Source organism: Macaca thibetana, chromosome 16, assembly GCF_024542745.1.
Source record: "Macaca thibetana thibetana isolate TM-01 chromosome 16, ASM2454274v1, whole genome shotgun sequence".
NCBI classification, from domain to species: Eukaryota; Metazoa; Chordata; class Mammalia; order Primates; family Cercopithecidae; genus Macaca; species Macaca thibetana.
In genome coordinates, this window is record NC_065593.1 from 33,744,807 (window position 1) to 33,761,209 (window position 16,403).

At 39.0% G+C, this 16,403-nt stretch overlaps 1 protein-coding gene across 9 annotated transcripts in view; it reads left to right on the top strand.

The window, feature by feature from the left end:
* The window catches only part of BCAS3 (BCAS3 microtubule associated cell migration factor), a 707,133-nt gene that overhangs the window by 196,947 nt on the left and 493,783 nt on the right, over nt 1-16,403 (top strand). For all 9 annotated transcript variants that reach the window (XM_050764587.1, XM_050764586.1, XM_050764591.1 and 6 more), the window contains exon 10: nt 3,133-3,209. In XM_050764587.1, the coding sequence (XP_050620544.1) occupies nt 3,133-3,209 (77 nt within the window). The remainder of the gene's footprint in view (nt 1-3,132; nt 3,210-16,403) is intronic.

Below are 16,403 nucleotides of genomic sequence, written 5' to 3' on the forward strand. Positions count from 1 at the left end.
CATTTGTATATCTTTGTCCATTTTAAAATTATTTGTCTTTTCAATACTGAGTGGTTTTTATATTATAGATATAAGTCACTTATCAGATATATTTTTTGCAAAAAATATTCCCTCATTCTTTAGATTGTCTTTTCACTTCTTTTTTCTTTATTTTGTTTTTTGTTTTTGTTTGTTTGTTTTTGAAACAGAGTCTCGCTGTCTCCCAGGCTGGAGTGCAGTGGCACAATCTTGGCTCACTGCAAGCTTTGCCTCCTGGGTTCATGCCATTCTCCTGCCTCAGCCTCCCAGGTAGCTGGGACTACAGGCGCCCGCCACCACACCCAGCTAATTTTTTGTATTTTTAGTAGAGACGGGATTTCACCGTGTTAGCCAGGATGGTCTCGATCTCCTAACCTCATGATCCGCCTGCCTCGGCCTCCCAAGGTGCTGGGATTACAGACGTGAGCCACTGCACCTGGCCTGGTGTTTTCACTTTCCTGATGGTGTCCTTTAAAGCATGTTAAATTTGCATTTGTTTTGATGAAGTCCAATTTATGTATTTTTCTTTTGTCCTATGTAAGAAACCATTGCCTAATCCAAGGTCATGAAAATTTGCAGTATTTTGTTCTAAGAATTTGATTGTTTAACTTTTATATTTAAGCCTTTGATCCATTTTTGTATGTGGTGTGAGCTGGGGGTCCACCTTCATTCCAGTCTAAATGCTTTTGCATTTGGATATCCAGTAGTCCCAGCACCATTTGTTGAAAAGACTTCTTTTACCATTGACTTGTCTTGGTATTCTTGTTGAAAATCAGCTGACTTATAAATGTAAATACCTGTTTTCTTAAAAAAAAGAGCTCAGACTTTTTATTTGTCCTTGCCACGAAAAATAAGGCAAAGTATCACAGTTCAGTTTTTTGTTTTTTGAAATGAGTTCGGGTCACCTCTCCATTGGGACCACTTTCTGGGAGGATGCCATCTAAAATTGCATCATGCTTGTGTACCCTTCTTAATTACTTTTTTAGTAATGGAAAAATACAGTGTGCTTCTAAAAATGTTTTATGTTCATTTAAATTGGGAAATGAGTTCTTTTAACATCCAGTTCTCTTTCTTTGTCCAAAAACATTGTAAATATGTTAGAGTTAGGCCTAGTATTATAGACTTTCATGTTCCCCCAACCCCTTCACTTGTTTTCAGAGTTTACCTAGAGGCAAAGGTTAATCTTTAAAGGAGTCATGCTTATAAGGTTGGGATGGTGCTAAGTGGCTTATGTTCTCTGATTCCAGCTATAAAGCATTCTTTTGGCAAGCAGGAAAATGGTTGTTTTCATTACAATATACTGTAATTCTTGAGGTCCACTGAACTCTAAAAATATGGACTCAAAAGATGAAATGAAGAATTGTAAACTGTTTTTCCTTAGGATCCTTTTGTATTTGTAAGGTTAAAGTGGTTATCAGAATTGACCGAGAGTTAGATTATTTAGTTTTAAAGCTAATTCAGGAGATTAGCTATGTCTAATGTGACACCACAGTTCACAGGTACTTGGTTCTGTTTTTCATGACAAATTTTAAAAGGGGGAAAACTTTCTTATAGATCATATTTATCCTCATTTCTTAAGCTCTGAAATTGTCAATGGAATACATGTATATATACTCATACAAAATTATATTTTAATGAATAAGATTAATTTATTCAATAAGAATCTAATCTATTGTGTAAATACTACATAATTTATATTAGAGTATGTTGTCTTTGTACAATTTTAGTGCGTTTTTGTCCTATATATGTTTCTATAATATGCATTTAATAGATAATAGTAATATTATAGTTAACCTGAGGTCAGTTTTCCAGAAACCCAAAGTATTGCGAATATATTCCTTCAAACAGTAGCATAAATGAACAGTTTTTTAAAAAGTGAGCAATAAAATGAGAAAGCTTGCCGGGCGCGGCGGCTCAAGCCTGTAATCCCAGCACTTTGGGAGGCCGAGACGGGCGGATCACGAGGTCAGGAGATCGAGACCATCCTGGCTAACACCGTGAAACCCCGTCTCTACTAAAAATACAAAAAACTAGCCGGGCGAGGTGGCGGGCGCCTGTAGTCCCAGCTACTCCGGAGGCTGAGGCAGGAGAATGGCCTAAACCCGGGAGGCGGAGCTTGCAGTGAGCTGAGATCCGGCCACTGCACTCCAGCCCGGGCTACAGAGCAAGACTCCGTCTCAAAAAAAAAAAAAAAAAAAAAAAATGAGAAAGCTTTTATTTATGTGGACTTTGTTTTAGGGTCTGTCTCTTCTCTATAAGTTTATTATTTTCTTTTCAAGACAAAAATTCAAGATAGGTGGCAGTTTAGGGAGCTGGGCTAAAAATGGCTGTGTACTGGAAGTGACAGTAAGGTGTGCTTCTTTAGTGCTTTTGAGCATAGCAATAGGAACATAGTCAGAATGAGCAGGGAGTGGTGGCAGGGGAGAGCCAGTGGTGAAGAAAACAGATTCTTCAATTTACATATCCCTCTAATCAAGTTGGAGGAAGATAGAAAATAAACAGTAAATATATGTCATAGAACAATTAACTGTTGTTATTGGCTAGAACTGCAAACAAGAAGAATGATATTGAGTGAAATGTAAATACAAAGGATTATGCAGTTCCCCAACATCTTTCTGTGGAGGCAGCCTTTCAGAGTTACTTGTCCTCATTGGCCTCAATGAGGTCAAATACTCGTTCTTTTTCTCTCCCCATTGTAGTATCATGTCTGATAGTCTCATTTTCTTTTGCCTTTAAATTCCTGAACCCATCATACAATTTCTCTCTCCTCTCCCAAAATTCTTCCTTGATTTATGAGTGTTAGACTTAAAATGACCCCTCTTAACTTCATTCTATTGTTTAGGAATAACTGTATAAAATGCCCAGTGTTTGCTGAAAGTGATGACCAGTTCTTTCCAGATTTGTTTCTTATTGGGAAAGAATTAAGCCAAAAGGAAACTAAATAGAGGGCGAAAAATGCTTAGCTAACAAAATAATTACTAGTGTTACGGGAATTTTATGTGAGACTTGAAAAAATATAAGCATTTGATTTTTCTGTTTTTCTGGCATCGACATGATGCACCAACAGAAAAGTTATTAAGAAATTTCTCAATAGTGCCATTTGAAATTTTTCAGGCTGCTATCCATGTCCAGGGCCAAACATGAATCCTATTGCTCTTGGGAGCCGCTGGCTTGCTTATGCAGAAAACAAGGTAAGACGTGGCCTGTGTTTGGATTATTTGTAATGGAGCAAGTGTTGAAGGATTTTCCGTAATAAATACCTATGCTCCATAGGTGATTACCAGTAATAAATGTTTAACTTACTAGTTCATTTGCTTTGGTTTGGTTTTAATTGTGCAACTAATAATTGAACTCTTAAGGATTTATAAATGTTTGGCAGTTGTCATTAAGTCCAGACTCTGTAGAACCTTAATTGTTTAAGCTTGGTTTTATATAAAGAACTTCATCCTATTAAAGTATAGCATTGAGATGACCACAGTAGTGGTATTAAGGAAAGTAGTTTCTGACTTTTTAGAAATCAGGAGGCAGGAGTAACTTCTGTCTTCATTGGTAGATTAGAAACCTGGGCATAGAATAATTTAATTGACAGGGCTGGGTGTGATGGCTCACACCTGTAATCCCAGCACTTTGGGAGGCTGAGGCAGGTGGATCATTTAAGGTCAGGAGTTCGAGACCAGCCTGACTAACATGGTGAAACCCCGTCTCTACTAAAAATACAAAAATTAGTCAGGCCTGGTGGCACGCGCCTGTAATCCCAGCTACTCAGGAGGCTGAGGCAGGAGAATCACTTGAGCCTGGGAGGCAGAGGTTGTAGTGAGCTGAGATCGCACCACTGCACTCCAGTCTGGGCAACAGAGTGAGACCCTGTCTCAAAAAAAGAAAAAAAAAAAAAGAATAATTTAATTGACATTAACTATATGCTAACAATTATATCTAAACAAGGGTTCAGCCATTTGTTTTAATAAAATCACACATGTTCACATTTTGTTGACTTTTTCAGTTATTTATCAATTTATTTATTAAGGTCATCATAGTAAGTGAAGATACTGTATGCACTAGGAATTTTATTTATGTCTTAAGGAAAAAGGTAAATTTCAATCTTCAAAAAGAAAGGTAAAATTCTTTTAATTCCATTTAGTACCCTGCATGTGAATATAGAAAGAAATCTTCTAAAAGAAGATTGCTATTTTTGGTTTTGTTTTTGCTGGTTGCATAGTTATTGTATCTTGAGATTAATATGAATTAATATGAAATAGTTCTTGACAAAATTAGGATGTGGTAACTAAAGTAGCAATTTGGTAAAGCTAAATCTACTAAATCTCTAGCCTCTAGAATGTACAAAAATCAAGAAACTACTGAAGAAAATTATTTTTTTGGATAAATTCTTTGAGATCTTATCCTTAAGTCTGTCTGTAACTACTAGATATGTTACATCTTACTGAATTCTGTATTTATATTCCCTTTTGTTCTTTCTCTTGATTTTCCAGTATATCTTATAAAAATAACTTTCAAATTAATTCTTTTCAAACAAAACAAGAGGCATACAAGTAAGTGTAGTGACACAATGGTATCTTCTAATGTTTCTATCTGTAAAGCATTTCCCTTGAGTGCTGGAAACATTCAAGATAAAGATGTATAAATTGTCCCTTGGGTCTTGTGGATGTATTCTCATGTGGTGGACTGCCCATTTGGAAGTGGAGGTAATATGTAAATAGTTACATATTGCCTTTGAGGGGAAATAACTCCCTTCATAGATGCATAGCCTGAATATGCACCAGTTTTCCCTCTTCAGGAATATATGCTAATATCTGGTGTTATGTACAGAGACCAGACAGCATAGTGGCCTTCACAAGGAGTTTGTGAATCAGATGTTTTGCTTTCATCTTGAAATATTTCTAGACAAATGTCCTTACATAGTATTTTCATAAGAGCTAGCATTTATTAGTTTCTAATTGTTTTAGCTTTGGGGCTGAGTATGGAATTGTAAAATTGAATTAAATTTTGGGGTACCAGTCTCTTTCAGTGAAAATGCTCTTTGACTATAAAATCTTAAGAAGCCGTATATCTTTGTTTTGTTTTAAGATTCATAGGGTACACGTGCATGTTTGTTACACAGGTGTATTGTGTGAGGGTGGGGATTGGGCTTCTAATGTATCCATCATCCAGATATTGAACATTGTACCCGATAAGTGACTTTTCAACCCTCTGCTGCCTCCTCCCTCCCCCTTTTGGAGTCCCCACTGTGTATTTTCATTTTCATCATCATGTGTACCCATTGTTTAGCTCCCATTTGTAAGTGAGAACATGCTATTTTTGATTTTCTGTTTCTGAGTTAGTTCACTTAGGGTAATGGCCTTCAGCTCCATGTGTGTTGCCACAAAGGACATGATTTCATTCTTTCTGTGGCTGCATAGTGTTCCATGGTGTGTATAACCATATTTTCTTTATTCAAATAATCAACTGCTGATAGACACTTAGTTTGGTTCCATGACTTCGCTATTGTGACTAGTACTGTGATGAACATACAAGTGCATGTCCTTTTTAAATTAATGATTTCTTTTCCTTTGGATAGATACCCAGTGGTGGGATTGCTGGGTCGAATGGTAGTTCTATTTTTAGTTCTTTGAGAAATCTCTATACTGTTTTCCATAGAGATTGAACTAATTTACATTCCCACCAACAGTGTATAAGCATCCCCTTTTCTCCATATTCATGTCAACATCTGTTGTTTTTGACTGAGTTTTTTTGAGATGGAGTTTCGCTTTTGTTGCCCAGGCTGGAGTGCAATGGCATGCTCTCGGCTCACCGCAACCTCTGCCTCCTGGGTTCAAGTGATTCTCCTGTCTCAGCCTCCCAAGTAGCTGGGAGTACAGACATGCGCCACCATGCCTGGCTAATTTTGTATTTTTAGTAGAGACGGGGTTTCTCCGTGTTGGTCAGGCTGGTCCTGAACTTCCAATCTCAGGGGATCCACCCACCTCGGCTTCCCAGAGTGCTGGGAGTATAGGCGTGAGCCCCAGTGTCCGGCCGTTTTTGACTTTTTAAGAATAGCCATTTTTGGCCCGGCATGGTGGCTCATGCTTATAATCCCAGCACTTTGGGAGGACAAGGTGGGCGGATCACGTGAGGCCAGGGGTTTGAGACCAACCTGGCCAACATAGTGAAACCCTGTCTCTACTAAAAATACAAAAAATTAGCCGGACGTGATGGCGTGCACCTGTAGTCTCAGCTACTCAGGAGGGTGAGGCAGGAGAATCACTTGAACCTGGGAGGTGGAGGTTGCGGTGAGCCAAGATTGTGCCGTCGCACTCCAGTCTGGCCAACAAGAATGAAACTGTCTCAAAAATAAAAATAAAAATAAAAATAAAAAAAGAATAGCCGTTTTCACTGCTGTAAGATGATATCTTGGTGTGGTTTTAAGTTACTTTTCCCTGAATATTAGTGATGTTGAACATTTTTTTTCATTTGTTTGTTGGCCATTTACATTCCTTTTGAGAAATGTCTGTTTCTGTTCTTTGGGGTTTTTAATGGAGTTTGTTTTTTTCTGGTTCAATTGTTTGAGTTTCTTGTAGATTCTTAGTTGAATGCATAATTTACAAATATTTTCTCCCATTGTGTAGTTTATCTGTTTACTCTGTCGATTATTTCTCTTGCTGTGCAGGAACTTTTTAGTTTAATTAAGTCTCATTTGTCTATTTTTGTTGCCTTTGTTTTTGATGTCTTTGTCATAAATTCCTTGCCTAGGACAATGTCTAGAAGAGTTTTTCCCTAGGTTTTCTTCTAGGATTTCTATAGTTTCAGGTCTTACATGTAGGTCTTTAATCCATCTTCAGTTAATTTTTGTATATGGTAAGAGATAGGGGTCTGGTTTCATTCTTCTGCATATGGCTAGCCAATTTTCCCAGTGCCATTTATTGAATAGGGTGTCCATTCTCCATTGTGTATTTTTGTCAACTTTGTTAACAAAAAAGATCAGTTGGTTGTAAGTATCTGATGTTATTTAGTTCTCTGTTCAGTTCTGTTGACCTATGTATCTTTTTTTTTTTTTCCGACAGAGTCTAGCTCTGTTGCCCAGGCTGGCGTAATCTTTGCTTGTTTGCAACCCCCACCTGCTGGGTTCAAGTGATTCTCTCACCTCAGACTCCTGAGTAGCTGGTACTATAGGCATATGCTACCACACCTGGCTAATTTTTGTATTTTTAGTAGAAATGGAGTTTTATCATGTTGGCCAGGCTGGTCTCGAACTCCTGACCTCAAGTGATCCACTCACCTTGGCCTCCCAAAGTGCTGGGATTATAGGCATGAGCCACCATGCCCAGTCTATGTGTCTATTTTTGTACCAGTACCATGCTGTTTTAGTTACTGCAGACTTGTAGTATAGTTTGAAATTAGGCAGTGTGATGCTTCCTGAGTTTTTATTTTTGCTTAGGACTGCTTTGGCTATTTTTTTTTTTTTGCTTCCTTATGAACTTTAGGATTGTTTTTTTCCAATTCTGTGGAAAAAACATTAATAATTTGATAAGAATTGTGCTGAATCTGTAGATTTCTCTGGGCAGTATGGTCATTTAAATCATATTGATTCTTTCAATTCATGAACTTGGGATGTTTTTCCATTTATTGGTGTTTGCAATTTTTTTCATCAGTGTTTTGTAGTTTTTCTTGTAGAGCTCTTTCACCTCCTTAGTTAAATTTCTTTTTCTTTTTCTTTTTTTCAATTATACTTTAAGTTCTAGGGTACATGTGCATAACGTGCAGGTTTGTTACATATGTATACTTGTGCCATGTTGGTGTGCTGCACCCATCAACTCATCAGCACCCGTCAACTCGTCATTTACATCAGGTATAACTCCCAATGCAGTCCCTCCCCCCTCCCCTCTCCCTGTGATAGGCCCCGGTGTGTGATGTTCCCCTTCCCGAGTCCAAGTGATCTCATTGTTCAGTTCCAACCTATGAGTGAGAACATGCAGTGTTTGGTTTTCTGTTCTTGCGATAGTTTGCTGAGAATGATGGTTTCCATCTGCATCCATGTCCCTACAGAGGACACAAACTCATCCTTTTTTATGGCTGCATAGTATTCCATGGTATGTATGTGCCACATTTTCTTAATCCAGTCTGTCACTGATGGACATTTGGGTTGATTCCAAGTCTTTGCTATTGTGAATAGTGCCGCAATAAACATACGTGTGCATGTGTCTTTATAGCAGCATGATTTATAATCCTTTGGGTATATACCCAGTAATGGGATGGCTGGGTCATATGGTACTTCTAGTTCTAGATCCTTGAGGAATCGCCATACTGTTTTCCATAATGGTTGAACTAGTTTACAATCCCACCAACAGTGTAAAAGTGTTCCTATTTCTCCACATCCTCTCCAGCACCTGTTGTTTCCTGACTTTTTAATGATTGCCATTCTAACTGGTGTGAGATGGTATCTCATTGTGGTTTTGATTTGCATTTCTCTGATGGCCAGTGATGATGAGCATTTTTTCATGTGTCTGTTGGCTGTATGAATGTCCTCTTTTGAGAAATGTCTGTTCATATCCTTTGCCCACTTTTTGATGGGGTTGTTTGTTTTTTTCTTGTAAATTTGTTTGAGTTCTTTGTAGGTTCTGGATATTAGCCCTTTGTCTGATGAGTAGATTGCAAAAATTTTCTCCCATTCTGTAGGTTGCCTGTTCACTCTGATGGTAGTTTCTTTTGCTGTGCAGAAGCTCTTTAGTTTAATTAGATCCCATTTGTCAATTTTGGCTTTTGTTGCCGTTGCTTTTGGTGTTTTAGACATGAAGTCCTTGCCCATGCCTATGTCCTGAATGGTATTACCTAGGTTTTCTTCTAGGGTTTTTATGGTTTTAGGTCTAACATTTAAGTCTCTAATCCATCTTGAATTAATTTTCGTATAAGGAGTAAGGAAAGGATCCAGTTTCAGCTTTCTACTTATGGCTAGCCAATTTTCCCAGCACCATTTATTAAATAGGGAATCCTTTCCCCATTTCTTGTTTTTCTCAGGTTTATCAAAGATCAGATGGCTGTAGATGTATGGTATTATTTCTGAGGACTCTGTTCTGTTCCATTGGTCTATATCTCTGTTTTGGTACCAATATCATGCTGTTTTGGTTACTGTAGCCTTGTAGTATAGTTTGAAGTCAGGTAGCGTGATGCCTCCAGCTTTGTTCTTTTGACTTAGGATTGTCTTGGAGATGCGGGCTCTTTTTTGGTTCCATATGAACTTTAAAGCAGTGTTTTCCAATTCTGTGAAGAAACTCATTGGTAGCTTCATGGGGATGGCATTGAATCTATAAATTACCTTGGGCAGTATGGGCATTTTCATGATATTGATTCTTGCTATCCATGAGCATGGTATGTTCTTCCATTTGTTTATGTCCTCTTTTATTTCACTGAGCAGTAGTTTGTAGTTCTCCTTCTTCTTATGTATTTTTTCTGTAGCTATTGTAAATGTGATTGCCTCTCTGCTAGATCATTATTGGTGTATAGACATGCTATTAAATTTTGTGTGTTAATTTTATATCCTGCAACTTTACTGAATTCATTTAGCAAATCTAAGATTTTTGTGTGTGTGTGCGTGTGTGAAATCATTAGGTTTTTCTAGATACAAGATCATGTCATCAGCAAAGAGGGGCAATGTGACTTCTACTTTCCCAATTTGCATGCCTTTTCTTTCTTTCTATTGCCTGATTGCTTTGGCTAGGACTTCCAGTACTGTGTCGAATAGGAGTGGTGAAGTGGGCATCCTTGTCTTCTACTAAATCTTAGAGGAAAGGCCTTTAACTTTTCCCCAGTCAGCCTGATACTAGTTGTGGTTTTGTCATATATGGTCTTTATTATTTTGAGGTAATTTCCTTCTGTGCCTAGTTTGTTAAGAGTTTTTATCATGAAGGGATATTGAATTTTATCAAATGCTTTTTCTTGTATCTATTGAGATGATCGTATGGTTTTTGTCCTTCATTCTGTTGATGTGATTATCACTTATTGATTTACATATGTTGAACCATTCCCGTGTCTCTGGAATAAATCCCCTTTGATTGTGGTGTATTATACTTTTGATGTGCTGTTGTTTTCTATTTTCTAGCATTTTTTTGAAGATTTTTGTGTCTGTGTTCATCAGGGATCTTGGCCTATAGTTTTCTTTTTTGTGGTGTCCTTGTCTGGTTTTGGTGTCAGATGATGTTGGCCTCATAGAATGAGTTAGGGAGAGTTTCTTCCTCTTTTATTTTTTTGGAATAGTTTCAGGAAAATTGGTGTTCTCTTTTGTACATTTGGTAGGATCCAACTGTGAATCTGTCTAGTCCTGGGCTTGCTTTTTGGGAGACTTTATTACCTACTCACTCTCCTTATTCATTATTGGTCTGCTCAGATTTCTGTTTTTTCCTGATTCAGTCTTGTTAGGTTAGGTTGTATGTTTCCAGGAATTTATCCATTTCCTCTTGATTTTTCAGATTTTCAGTGTATAGCTTTTTATAATAGTTTGCTGATCTATTGTATTTCTGTGGTATCACTTGTAATGTTCTCTTTTTCATTTCTCATTTTGTTTATCTGGGTCTTTCCTTTCTTGGTTAATCTGGCTAGTGTTTATCAATATTGTTTATCTTTTTGAAGAACCAATTTTTTATTCATTGATCTTTTGTATTGTTTCTTTAGTCTATTTTGCTTAGTTCTGCTGTTTATTACTTTATTTCTTCTGCTAATTATGGATTTGGTTTATTCTTTTTTAGCTCCTTTGGGTGCATTGTTAGATTGTTAATTTGTAATCTTCGTGCTTTTCTGATGTAGGCATTTATTGTTGTAAACTTCTGTCAGTACAGCTTTTGCTGGATTCCCCAGTTTTGGTGTGTTGTGTTTCAGGATCATCATTTGTTTCAAGATTTTAAAGAATTGACTCAGTAGTGTTCAGGGGCATGTTATTTGATTTCCATGTGTTTGTCAAGTTTCCAGAGTCCCTTTTGGTATTTATTTCTCGTTTTAGTCCATTGTGGTCTGAGAAGATACTTGATATGATTCAGTTTTTAAAAATGTATTGAGACTTGTGCCCTAACATATGGTCTATCATGGAGAATGTTCTATTGGCTAAGAATGCATATTCTGCAGTTGTTGGATAGAATGCTCTATAAGTGTCCGTTAAGTCCATTGGGTCTAAAGTCCAGTTTTAGGCCAGGCACAGTGGCACATGCCTGTAATCCCAGCACTTTGGGAGGCCAAGGCAGGTGAATTACTTGAGGTCAGGAGTTCAAGACCAGTGTGGCCAACGTGACAAAACCCCATCTCTACTAAAAATACAGAAATAGCCAGGCATGGTGGTGTGCGCCTGTAATCCCAGCCACTTGGGAGGCTAAGGCAAGAGAACCACTTGAACCCAGGAGGTGGAAGTTGTGTTGAGCTGAGATCGCTGCACTCCAGCCTGGGTGACAGAGCGAGACTCTGTCTCAATAAGTAAGTAAATAAATAAATAAATAAATAAAGACCATTTTAAATCCAGTGTTTCTTTGTTGATTTTCTGGCTAGATGATCTGTTTAATGCTGAGAGGAGTTTTGAAGTCTCCCACTATTACTGTGTTTCAGTTTATCTCTCTCTTTAGATATAGTATATAGTAATAATTTGCTTTACGAATCTGTGTACTCCAGTGTTGAGTGCATATATATTTAGAACTATTATATCCTTTTGCTGAATTGATCCCTTTATCATTATACGATGACCTTCTTTGTCTTTTTTTTTTCCCAACTGTTTTTGACTTTAGAGTCTGTTTTATCTAATACAAGTATAACTACTCCTGTTCACTTTTGGTTTCCATTTGTGTGGAGTATCTCTCTTTTTTTTTTCCCCTTTACTTTTAGTCTACATATGTCTTTATGGTAAGGTGAGTTTCTTGTAAGGAGCATATAGTTGGGTCATTTTAAAAACCATTTAGCTATTCTGTATCTTTTAAGTGGATTATTTATTTTATTTACATTCAAAGTCATTATTAATACTTGGGGCTTTGTTCTTATTGTATTGTTGATTGTTTTCTGGTTGTTTTATGTATTTTTGGTTTCATTCTTTTTCTCTTATTGTTTGGTGTTATGGTTTGGTGGATTCCTGCAGTGGTACTCTTTGAGTTCTTTCTCTTTCTCCTTTGTGTCTTTGCTTTACCAGTGAGTTTCATAGTTTGGTGTGTTTTTGTGATACTAAACGTTGTCCTTTCATTTCCAGGTTTAGGACTACTTTGAGCGTGTCTTGTAGGGCCAATATAGTGATAATGAATATTCTCAGAATTTACTTGTTGGAAAAAACCTTATTTCTCCTTTATTTATGAAGGGTAATTTTGCTGGATACAGTATTCTTGGCTGACATACTTTTTTCTTTCGACACTTTAGTATATAATTCCATTCTTTTCTGGCTCGTAAGGTTTCTGCTAAGAAATCTACGGTTAGTGTGGTGAAGTTTCCTTTATATGTGACTAGACACTGTTTTTTCTTGCTGCCTTTAGGATTCACTCTTTATCTTTGATTTTAGACAATGACTGTAATGTGCCTTAGAGAAGACCTTTTTCTATTGTATCTGCCTGGGGATTCCTAAGCCTGTCGTATCTGAATGTCCAAACTTTTGTTAGGCTTGGCAAGTTTTCATCTGTTATTTCATTAAATGTGCTTTCAAATTTTTTCTTTCTCTCTTCAATGTCAGGAATACTGATAATTGTAATGTTTTGACACTTTATGTTTCCCCAGATGTCATAATGTCTTTGCTCATTTTTAAAATTATTTTTTCTTTATTTTTATCTGATTGGATTGTTTCAAAAGAGCTGTCTTCAAGTTCTGAGATTCTCCCTTTTGCCTGATGTAGTCAGATTTATTTATTTATTTATTTATTTAGAGACAGGATCTCACTGATCTTACTCTGTCATCCAGGCTAAAGTTCACTGGTGCAATCACAGCTCACTGCAGCCTAGACCCCCAGGGCTCAGGTGATCCTTTTGCCTAAGCTTCCTGAGTAGCTGGGTCTACAGGTGTGTGCCACCACACCAGGCTAATTTTTTTTTTTTTTTTTTTTTGGTAGAGATAGGGTCTTGCCATGTTGCCCAAACTGGTCTTGAACTTCTGGGGCTCAAACAATCTTCCTGCCTCGACCTCCCTAAGTGCTGGGATTACAGGCATGAGCCACTGTACCTGGCCAGAATTTCTATTTGACTTTTTTAAAAATTATCTATCTCTTTGGTAAATGTCTCATTTATATTCTGAATTGTTTTTCTGATTTTTCTGTATTTTTTTCAGAGTTCTCTTGTATCTCACAAGGTTGTTTTAAATTATTATTTTGAGTCCTATATATGGGCTCTCATAAATTTTGCTTTGATTGGAATCTGGCTGGAGAGTTATTATGTTTCTTTGGAGGCATCATATTTTATTTTTCATGTTTCCTCTGTCTTTACATTGATATTTACACATCTGGTGTAACAGTTACTTCATATTTTTACATTTACTTTTGTAGAGGACTTTTTTTAGTGAATGAAGATGTAACTATAGTACTGGTTGGATAGGACACTTTGGTCTTCATTCTGGGTATGTGCAGTGATGTAGTCTGATTTTTTTTTCTGTATACATCATTAGGGGTATTTATTATTTACTTAATGAATTAGGGTGTGATTATTCGTGGTGGCTATGGTGAAGTTTTGCTGGAGACTGGGATACCAAGTTGGCTGGTCATCAGTATGCAGTGGTGGCAGCATTGGGCTGAGTGTGCCTATCCTTGTGCCCCAGAGTAGTGTACACTGGCACCTATATTGGTGGTTACAAGTGGGCTGATTCTTGGTCTTCCAGGTAGCTAGCTTGGATACTGGTAGTGGCAGTGGTGAATGATGTGGGTGGGCTGGTTCCTGGGTCTCTGGGCAGCCAGTATGACATGGGTGATGACAGTAGCAGTGGCAAGATAATTCTTTTTGTTCCTAGTGGTGTGTGTTGATGTTGGTGGTGGCTGCAGTGGTCTGGGGGTTCGGGAGGTAGTCTCCAGGCCTGTAGTTGGAGTTTGCAGGTAGATGCCAGCTGTTGAGGCAGTGGCAGAGAGATAAGACCCAACCTTAGACCCCCTGGAGGAATGCTTATGTACCCAAAGAAGTGGATTGGGTTGGGCAGTCCCAAGGACCCTGGGTTATGTGTTCTTTTTTGGGGGGTTGAGGGCAGAACTAGGCTGGATGGGCTTGTTCTCAGGCTCCCCAATGGTGAGAGCAGATACCAGCCATGGTAGGTGGGGACAGGTTAGTCCTAGGATCAGTTCTTGGGTGAGGGGCCCTGAAGCTGCCTTTGGAGAGGGTAGGTCTGGCCTCAGTGGCCACAGCTAGGCTGGTAGGTGGGGAAAATGTGTCTCTTTCACACCCCAATTCTAGTGGGGCTCACCTTCCAGTCCTGGTGGCAATGGCATATACCTGTCTCACCCCCATCCCTGGCTGCAGGAGCCTCTGCCCAGCTTGCAACCAAGTCTTAGTGGCAACTCATGCCTGCTCGTGTCTCAGTCTCTGTCCTGGCAGCACTTGCTTCCCTGCATTGGTAGCTGCTACAGCCAATGCTTTACTCGATTCTCAGCCCCTACTGCGGGAATGTGCCCAGATCACACCCTAGTCCTAGCAGTGACAGCCTGAGTTTTTTTTTTTTTCCCCTGAGACAGAGTCTCACTCTGTTGCCCAGGCTGGAGTGTAGTGGCGTGATCTTGGCTCACTGAAACCTCCATTTCCTGGATTCAAGCAATTCTCCTGCTTCAGCCTCCTGAGTAGCTAGGATTACAGGTGTGTGCCACCATGCCCGGCTAATTTTTCTATTTTTAGTAGAGACAGGGTTTCACCATGTTGGCCAGGCTGGTCTTGAACTCCTGACCTGGTGATCTGCCCACCTCAGCCTCCCAAAGTGTTGGGATTACAGGTGTGAGCCACCACTCCAGACTCCTGAGTTTTTTTTTTTTTTTTTTTTTTTAAACACCTCAGTCCCAGTGCTTCTAGGCCCCAGAGCAGCATGCCATCTGCCAAAACCAGGTTTGAAAATGATGTCTTGCTGGGCATGGTGGCTTGTGCCTGTAGTTCCAGCTACTTGGGAGGCAGAGGTAGGAAGATTGCTTGAGTTCAGGAGTTCTGGGCTGTAGTGCACTATGCCAATCGGGTGTCTGCGCTAAGTTCAGCATCAATATGGTGGCCTCGCAGGAGTAGGGGACCACCAGGTTGCCTAAGGAGAGGTGAACCAGCGCAGGTTGGAAATAGAGCAGGTCAAAATTCCCATGCTGATCAGTAGTGGCATCACACCTATGAATAGCCACTGCATTGCAGCCTGTGCAAAATAGTGAGACCTGTCTCTTAAAAAGAAAAGAAAAGAAAAAGAAAATGTTGTCTTGCTATAGCCACTTAGGTATCAGAAAGTGTATGGGACCCAGTACAGGTTACCTCCCTGGAGCGGTTCTGTTTGAGAGTCTCCCAGCAGCTCCCTGTGTTAAGTTTCAGGGCTTGGGAGGGTTGAGGGTCTCTCTCCTGGCTGAGATTGCATGGCTCCATGGTGGGGGATGTGGGCCGCTGGAATTCTCTTACTTACCCTTGCCTTGTGTTGGGAAGCCACTCCCAGCTCCCAGCCTATCCTAGCCAAGCAGGCTACCTGCCTTCCTTCTCCTACCCACGTTTGGTGTTTCCTGTTAGTTCTCTGTTGAGTTCTAGTGTTTTACCTGGGACAGTGTATTTGAAGTGTGATTCTCTATGCACTATTTTGGTTCTTCTAAGTGGAGGGGATGAGCATCAAATGGCTTTTGACCAAAGTCTCTATCCCTTTCGTTCACAAAAGATAACATAGTATATATGCTCTTTGGCACACTGCCTTTTTTTCTTGTGCTTAATAATATTTCCTGGAAATTAGTTCATTTGATAGGATTTTGCACTGTAGAAAACTCTGACTCATCTTTCATTTTGTTGAACCAAGATACAAACGTAATTTTCTGATGATTCTAAATTGTAGACCAAAATTTCTGACTTAGTTACTTTTATGTAGAACTGCTGACTCAGTTGTAGTTGAATTTGAAAGGTAAGAGTAGGGCTAGGCGTGGTGGCTTACACCTGTAATCCTAGCACTTTGGGAGGCTAAGACTGGTGGATCACTTGAGGCCAGGAGTTTGAGACCAGCCTGGCCAACATGGGGAAACCTTGTCTCTACTAAAAATATACACAAAAAAATCCAGGCATGGTGGCACGTGCCTGTAATCCCAGCTGCTTGGGAGGCTGAGGCAGGAGAATTGCCTGAACCCAACAGGCAGAGTTTGCAGTGAGCTGAAATCATACCATTGTACTCCAGCCTGGGTGACGGAGTGAGACTCTGTCTCTTAAAAAAAAAAAAAAAAAAAAAAAAAAAAGAGTGTTGTTTAGTTTTACATATTTGTC